This window comes from Poecilia reticulata, linkage group LG9 (assembly GCF_000633615.1).
Source record: "Poecilia reticulata strain Guanapo linkage group LG9, Guppy_female_1.0+MT, whole genome shotgun sequence".
NCBI classification, from domain to species: Eukaryota; Metazoa; Chordata; class Actinopteri; order Cyprinodontiformes; family Poeciliidae; genus Poecilia; species Poecilia reticulata.
In genome coordinates this window covers 30531441-30539527 of record NC_024339.1, presented here as the reverse complement: position 1 = coordinate 30539527, position 8087 = coordinate 30531441, and the positions used below count along the sequence as shown (strand labels likewise).

Genomic DNA, 8087 nt, shown 5'->3' with positions numbered 1-8087 from the left:
TGGGGGGGGGCCCGGATGGGAGGCAGAATATGACTTCAGAGATCCCAGTCTGGATCACATCTGATGAGAGCTGGAGAAGGTGGACCCTCGCATGTTGAGTATGGTGTATGTAGATTATAAATGGAGGGTTGCTAAAAACTTTACAAGACCAACTGATTTTAGGGACATAGTAGGTGTAAAATATTGAATAAAATGTTGTGCTACATGACTGGCTTTATTTTCATTCTTACATTTAACTTTATGACACACAAATTTACAAGTTGATCGCCGATATTGTCTCCAAGTGTATTCTGGGTAAAACATGTCACCAACCATCCACAACGTCATCATCAGTCAGATACTTAGGAACGGATTGTAAACTAGGTAGATCGAAGTATTTTTTACAACAAATATGAGTGGCTTTTATTAGTACTTTATAAAATTATGCTTTCATGAGCTTTGTTATTTTGAGAATAAAGGGCCCGGTCATTAGCCCCACTCCCCGGCAAGACGTCGACTTGTTCCGCCACTGGCCGAGTTCAATGCAGTTCTTGCAGTCTTACTGCAATGCTCAGGAGGAGCATGGCAAATACCACAATCAGACAGTGAGGAAGCGCCGTGGGTTGGTGTGAAACCACAAAGAAAGAAAAAAACTTGTAAAAGCACACAGTATGATCCTGCTGGACAGTGCACAGAGCAAAACAATTGTGGGGTCTAATTGACCCCATCACTTAAAACCGTGGGAGGGTTGACCAGTCAGACCAGGAGCAGAGAAATGTAATCTGTGTGTGGAATGGAGGAAATTTAAACATTTTTATATTACCACCTTAAAACAATACATGTGCTTGAATACCAGCAATACAGCTGACTACAAGCTCCAGGCACAACACTGGGAAGAAAAGGCAGGATTTGACACAGGCATCAGTTACATTAACGTTATTGTGTTCCTATATAGATATAGTTTTCGTTTAACTTTGATTTAACCAGATAGTCACCCACATGGTGACTACCTGGTTAAATAAATAAATGAAAAATAAACACAATATTGCTGGTATTCACGCACATGTATTGTTTTAAGATGGTAATAACAAAATGCTTGTATCTCCTCCATTCCACCCACAGGTTAAATTTCTCTGCTCCTGGTCTGACTGGTCAACCTTCCCACAGTCTTAACAGATAGGGTCATTTAAACCGCACAATTTTTTTACTGTGCATGATCCGGCTTGGTCTCAGTGTGCGGTTTTGCAAGGTTTATTCTATGTGGTTTCAGAAAGACAATCAGACCACCTCACAGCCCTTCCTCGCTGTCCGAGCGCGACATCTGCCATTTTTCCTGAGCATTGCGCTAAGGCTGCAGGAGGCGGGAGGGTTAAGAAACGTGGTCCACTGGATTGAGAGCGTTTCCCCATGTGCGTCCCAGTGGAGGTCATGCCGATCCCATGTGGACGTTTTCCCCTCGGTTTCCAGTTGTCTGAGAGTGACACATGCCGCCATGCTAAGACTGCAGGAGGTTAGACCTGATCCAGGTCCAGGTAATTGATGTTTTTGGACCTGCCTTTATAGTGAGTTCTTCCCTTGTGCTCTTTGCCCTGCTGCCTCCCACTGGCTCTGTTTTAACGTAGGCCAGTTACATCATCAAGAATTAACTGGTACACTGCAGGTCTCTATCATAGGCCAAATTTCTGTCGTGTCTACCATATACCGTACATCACGCATTCCTAGTAGCAGTTGACTGGATAAGATAAAAATGAATCAAAGCTGATCAGTAAAATTGTTCTCCAATATACATTGTGTTTTAATTAGCAAGAATTTTCTCTCAAATGTTTCCTATAGCTCTCTGCTCAACTCCCACAAGAAAAACACTAAAGTTGTCACATCGCTCAGTTGAGACAGAACTGCAGAAAAAATTCAAAGACATCTCACCAGGAAGTAAAATTCCAGAAGAAATGCATTCAAAGACACGTCTCAGTGCATCACCGGGGCTGAGAGGGGCTGAGGCGCTGTTTATAGCCTTCTCAACCAGTAGCTCCATTGCCTGCATGAAGACAACAATAAAAACAACTTATGGGATTGGAAAGAGAATGTGTTTGGTGGTTTTATGTAGAAAGTACTCAGTTGTGGCAGTGAAAGCTGCAGTGGGCAGGGTTTCCTTCAACTTTTTTGCATAATAAACTGAATTTTACTGCATTGTTTAATAACTAGGATCCAATTAAAATGAAAACAATCCAGTTGGAATCCGTAGATTTCTGGGCATAATCTACAGTTATTGTGAATAGGCCCCATGAAAAAACTAAATTGAATTGACAGTGACAAAACACCCAGCTTCATTCATTCAAGGTTATAACTCGCACTATATTAAAGAGGACAGGAAAGCTGAACAGAATTCAGAAAAGTAGTGCCATGACAATCCATTGATCATTCATTATTAACATAAAATAATTAATATTTTGCTTTTATGTTATAAGACACTGTCTCATGAAAACTCATCATGTAGCCTCTACTCCTAAATAACGGTCACTAAGTTTTAAGGTTATAAAAATTTGAATAGTGATCCGCCTGGTAAAGTTCTGAACAAACTAATTGACCGTTTCCTGACCTGAAGATACAAGAAGTCATGTCACTCCAGTAGAACCTGTTTTCTTTTTAGATCTTTTAGCCTTCCTTCATATTATAGAACACATCATATTCCGATCCAAGTTACAAAAACAAAAATACACAAAAAAGTCACTGACATTGACAAATCACACAGAATGAACCATTATCCAGGGAATAAAAATGAAACGGTGAAGAACCTTCCAAGAGGTCAGTACCAAATTGAATCTAAGAGCTTACAGAGGACTGATCCACTTGAGAACATCTAAACAATGCAGGACTCACTGGCAGTTTAAAGGGACAGCCTTATATGACACGTGATGCCATTTTATAGTACGATCAAGTAACTATGTCACCTTCTGTTATAAAAATTTTATATATATCAAACCAAGTCATCAGAAACTAAAGTGCAGCAGCCTGAATGAGAGGCAGTGCGCTGCTATGCTAAAAATAAAACCTGACATCTGTATCAGATGGCCCCACGCTGCATGTTATGTGCATGCTCCGAGTTGGAAATTGTTTTTTTTAGCCTAATTGTAAATAGTAGAATAATATATTTTTACTTTCTTTCTACAGGTAACATACACAGTACACTGGGTGGTGATGATGCTGGGTGACGTCAACTGATAATCCCTCTGTACTGTACAAGATTGTAACAGATATATCGAAAGAGGACAAATTGAAATCCAGACTTGGAAAAAAGAGTAACAGCAGGGCTGGTCACTGAACACCATGCTCAGAACATCATTTATATGTTGGAAGACATGCAGAACTTGTACCAGTTACTTTTAAGTAACTGGATTATTTGAATTAAACCAGAATTATAGATTAATAATCATTATATACACAAATCTGTTTATTACCATTCAGTGATCTGGAGGTGACAGATGCCCAGTTCCAACCCTTCCTCCCCAGAAACGAAGTCATTGTTTCTTCCTGAACTATATGGCTCAAATAAACAAGGTTGCAGTCCTTCATTAGAACTAGCTCCTTTTCTTCATCACTCCATCCAGCTCCTTCCTCCAAACTGCACATAAATTGCTCAAGTCTTTGCTGAAATCCTCACATCATCTTCCGCTTCTGTGTATTCAGCTTTAGTTGTTCATGTTTCGACTTATCCTTATTATAAGACAAGACGGCATCTGATTACTATAGACAGAAACAACAGTACTCTGAAATGTAGTGGGATTTATATCAGTCTGTAAGAAATATTTATTAACAGCTTTTGTGTACACAAAATGAAAACAGGAGTTCATCTTTTTAAATCATGCAAGTGTTTTTTGTCAGAGTCTAAAGAAAGCCATTATTCTCATGAAACTTAGCCTGGCCATTGTGTTCCTGTACAATTCCGCTCAATAAATAAATAAATAAAATAAAGGAGCACCAGGAGCATTTGTCCCCCTTTGCTGCTCCACCCTGCTGAGGAGACACACCCAAAAAGGTAAGACTCAATCAATTAACCCCAAATTGAAACAAACTGACATTTCCACCCATTCTCCCTGTACAGGAAGGATGGTCAGTCCCTCTGCCTGAAAGAATGTTTAACTAAATGTCACAATGTAACTGAAATAAAGAAGTGAAACAAAAAGAATTTGTTCTGTAAATAAATTTTAAATATAATATCAATAATCATTTATTAGGGATGGTCTCCATCACACCTATTTAGTTACACTTTAAAATAGAATAAAATGCAATAGTGATTTTAATATGACCAAAAGCAAATAAGACTGGAGAATCTTTTCAATAGTTATATATTATCAGAGATGGGACCAAGTCGCTGTTTTGCAAGTCTCAAGTCTTTGTCTTCAAGTCAAGTCGCCAGCTTGAAATTTCAAGTCCTTTTGAGTCGATAAAAAAAAAAATGTTCCAATTATGCTAAATGTAAATAATAGACTGTGTGTTCTGTCAAACACACAATAGACTCATTGCAAATAAAACAGTGGTTTTGAATTTGGATGTGACGATAAAATAAATAACTGTCAGTACAAGTGGGGTTAAATCTACAGCTAATTTCACATCTCAGTATTGATAAAAACATGTCTGAATCAAGCTTGCCAGAATCACTAACCAAGACACAAAATAATGTGCTGCATGACCATCCAGAAACACTCAGAACTACCCCACAGCGTTACGTTCTGGATCCTTACAATTGTAATTTTTGTTTTACTTTTAGGGCAAGTTCTGAATGATAGCAATATTACTGGATTTTTATTTGTGGTAACACTTTATTTGAAGGGGTGTGCATAAGACTGACATGACACTGTCATAAACATAACATCTGTCATGAACACGAAGGAGTCTTTATGAATGTTTATGATAGTTGTCATAAAGTGTTATTTGGTAAATAATGACACATTTAATGCAAAGTTGCGCTGAACGTTGCATTAAAAGTCCATTAAAAATGCCAATGTTATCAGAATTTACAAAATCAGGCAATTTAATGCAAAGTTGGCATTTTTAATGGAGTTTCAATGCAACTTTTAGAGCAACTTTGCATTAAAAGTGTCATTTACCGAATGACGCTTCATGACAACTGTAATAAACATTCATAAAGACTTCTTTATGTTCATGACAGATGTTATGTCATGTTTATGACAGTGTCATGTCAGACTTAAGCACACCCCTTCAAATAAAGTGTTATTTGTTTTTCTACAAACCGGACTCCAAAAAAGTTGGGATACTAAATAAATTGTGAATAAAAACTGAATGCAATGATGTGGAGATGGCAAATGTCAATATTTTATTCGTAATAGAACATAGATGGTAGATCAAAAGTTTAATCCGAGTAAATGTAACATTTTAAAGGAAAAATATGTTGATTCAAAATTTCATAGTGTCTACAAATCCCAAAAAAGTTGGGACAAGTAGCAATAAGTGGCTGGAAAAAGGAAATTGAACATATAACAGTTGGAAGAGCAATAAACACTAATTAGGTCAATTGACAACATGATTGGATATAAAAAGAGTTTCTTAGAATGTCAGTGTCTCTCTGAAGCCAAGATGGTAAGCATTTTACTCTGGGTTTTATCCAATTATTCAAAATGTTTATTTTTTATTCTTTTAACCTTTAATGCTTGAAATAAGGAGTACTCTGAACTATTTTTATACACATGCAGGCTGGAAACTTTCTTCCTCTTTCTTCAGGAAACCTGCTCTTCCTGTTCCATGACACTCTTTCTGCCTGACTATGATTTTTTATGATTAAATAGAAAAAAGTAGAATCTAAGCAAAGTTTGCAGGACAAAACACACACAACCAGATTAATTTTATTACAGTCTGACTACTGTTGGGTCTTGATGTCACCTGTGTACTCAATTTTAAAGGTAACTTTATTCATTGTTATTATTAAACAAAAATCTCCAGCATGGGGAAGTGGGATGAGCTCGACTTTTCTCGACTATCACCAATTCCACCATTGTTGCGCAGCAATACCAGAATGGTGTTACCCAGCGTAAAATAGCAGAGACTTTTAAGTTATCATCATCAACCGTGCATATCATCATCAAAAGATTCAGAGAATCTGGAACAATCGCTGTGCATAAGGGTCAAGGCCGTAAAACTCTACTGGATGCTCGTGATCTCCGGGCCCTTAAACGTCACTGCACCTCAAACAGGAATGCCACTGTCAAGGAAATAACAGCATGGGCTCAGGAATACTTCCAGAAAGCATAGTCAGTGAACACAATCCACCGTGCCATCCGCCGCTGCCAGCTGAAACTCTACAGTGCAAAGAGGAAGCCATTTCTAAGCAAGCTCCACAAGCTCAGCCGTTTGCACTGGACCAGGAGTCATTTAAAATGGAGTGAGGCAAAATGGACGACTGTTCTGTGGTCAGATGAGTCATGATTTGAAGTTTTTTATGGAACATTGTAACGCCATGTCATCCAGACCAGAGAGGACAAGGATAACCCAAGTTGTTATCAGAAGCCTGCATCACTGATGGTATGGGGTTGCATGAGTGCTTGTGGCATGAGCAGCTTATATGTCTGGAAAGGTACCATTAATGCAGAGAACTATGTTCAGGTTCTAGAACAACATATGCTCCCATCTAGAAGTAATCTCTTTCAGGGAAGACCCTGCATTTTTCAACAAGATAATGCCAGACCACATTCTGCAGCAATCACAACATCATGGCTACGTAGGGGAAGGATCCGGGTACCGACATGGCCAGCCTGCAGTCCAGATCTTTCACCTATAGAGAACATTTGGCTCATCATAAAGAGGAAGGTGCGACAAAGAAGGCCCAAGACGATTGAACAGTTAAGAGGCCTGTATTAGACATGAATGAGAGAGCATTCCTATTTCTAAAGTTGAGAAACTGGTCTCCTCTGTCCCCAGACGTCTGTTGAGTGTTGTAAGAAGGAGAGATGCCACACAGTGGTAAAAATGGCCTTGTCCCAACTTTTTTGGGATTTGTTGACGTCATGAAATTTTGAAACAACATATTTTTCCCTTAAAATGATACATTCTCTCAGTTTAAACTTTTGATCTGTGATTTGTATTCTATTGTGAATAAAATATTAGATGTTGGCACCTCCACATCATTGCATTCAGTTTTTATTCAAATTTTAGTGTCCCAACATTTTTGGAATCTGGTTTGTAGCAAAATTATACCACTTGGAAATTATACCACTTGGAGATGGTATTTCAACGACCATCACACCGGAATTTGAAGAGTTATAACTGAAAATAGCAGACTTAATGCACTGAATGTAGTAAGCAATATGTTTATTGTCAATATAATTTCCCCAACATAGATGTCTTCAAATACACCCAATACCTCTCAAATTTTGAATTTGAGAATATGGAAAATGTCTCTGTCCGGTGCTACTGTCAGAGGAGGGGGGAGTAAAACTAATGTAAGAGCTGTGGGGGGAAGACGGATATTTATGGGAAAATACTAATACGGGAGCAGGGTGGGAAAGGGCTGTAAGAAACCGTAGTTTCCCTTATGAATACACCACCCATTCTGTTATGGAACTGGACCCAGTTCATCATTATGATGGGACAGAGAGAAACTCTCTTCCCTGAGTTCAGGTACAGAACCTGCTTTCTGAACACCGGACTCCTCTCACAATTCACCGGCTTCCTGAGCTAACAACACGGTTCACATTATTGTGCAGGGCCGTGCAGAGACCACTAAAGGGGTACATCTAACCACATTCTAGGACAGAATATTAAAGCCACACAGCTTTCAGAGTTTAATAAACAATAATAAATTATAAAATTGTGAGATACACAATCAAAGCTAAGGAAAATCTCTATATAGAACATACAACTATGCATATGTAAGATATTTTATTAGTAATTTCTTTCTGCAGGTCTATTTTGCTATAGGAAAGTATTGCAATATTCAAATCCGCAATTTAGCAAGATATGTAAATGAGAGCTAGAATACCAGACATATTTTGTCTTTACAGAATTGCACTATTATCGTGGTGGAGGGGTTTGAGTGTCCCAATGATCCTAGGAGCTATGCTGTCTGGGGCTTTATGCCCCTGGTAGGGTCACCCAAG

At 38.5% G+C, this 8087-nt stretch overlaps 1 protein-coding gene across 1 annotated transcript in view; it reads right to left on the bottom strand.

Moving 5' to 3' along the window:
* zfr (zinc finger RNA binding protein) overlaps positions 1 to 8087 on the bottom strand; it is an 87137-nt gene that overhangs the window by 3146 nt on the left and 75904 nt on the right. The window contains exon 18 of the mRNA XM_008419283.2: positions 1903 to 2014. Coding sequence (XP_008417505.1) covers positions 1903 to 2014 — 112 coding nt within the window. The remainder of the gene's footprint in view (positions 1 to 1902; positions 2015 to 8087) is intronic.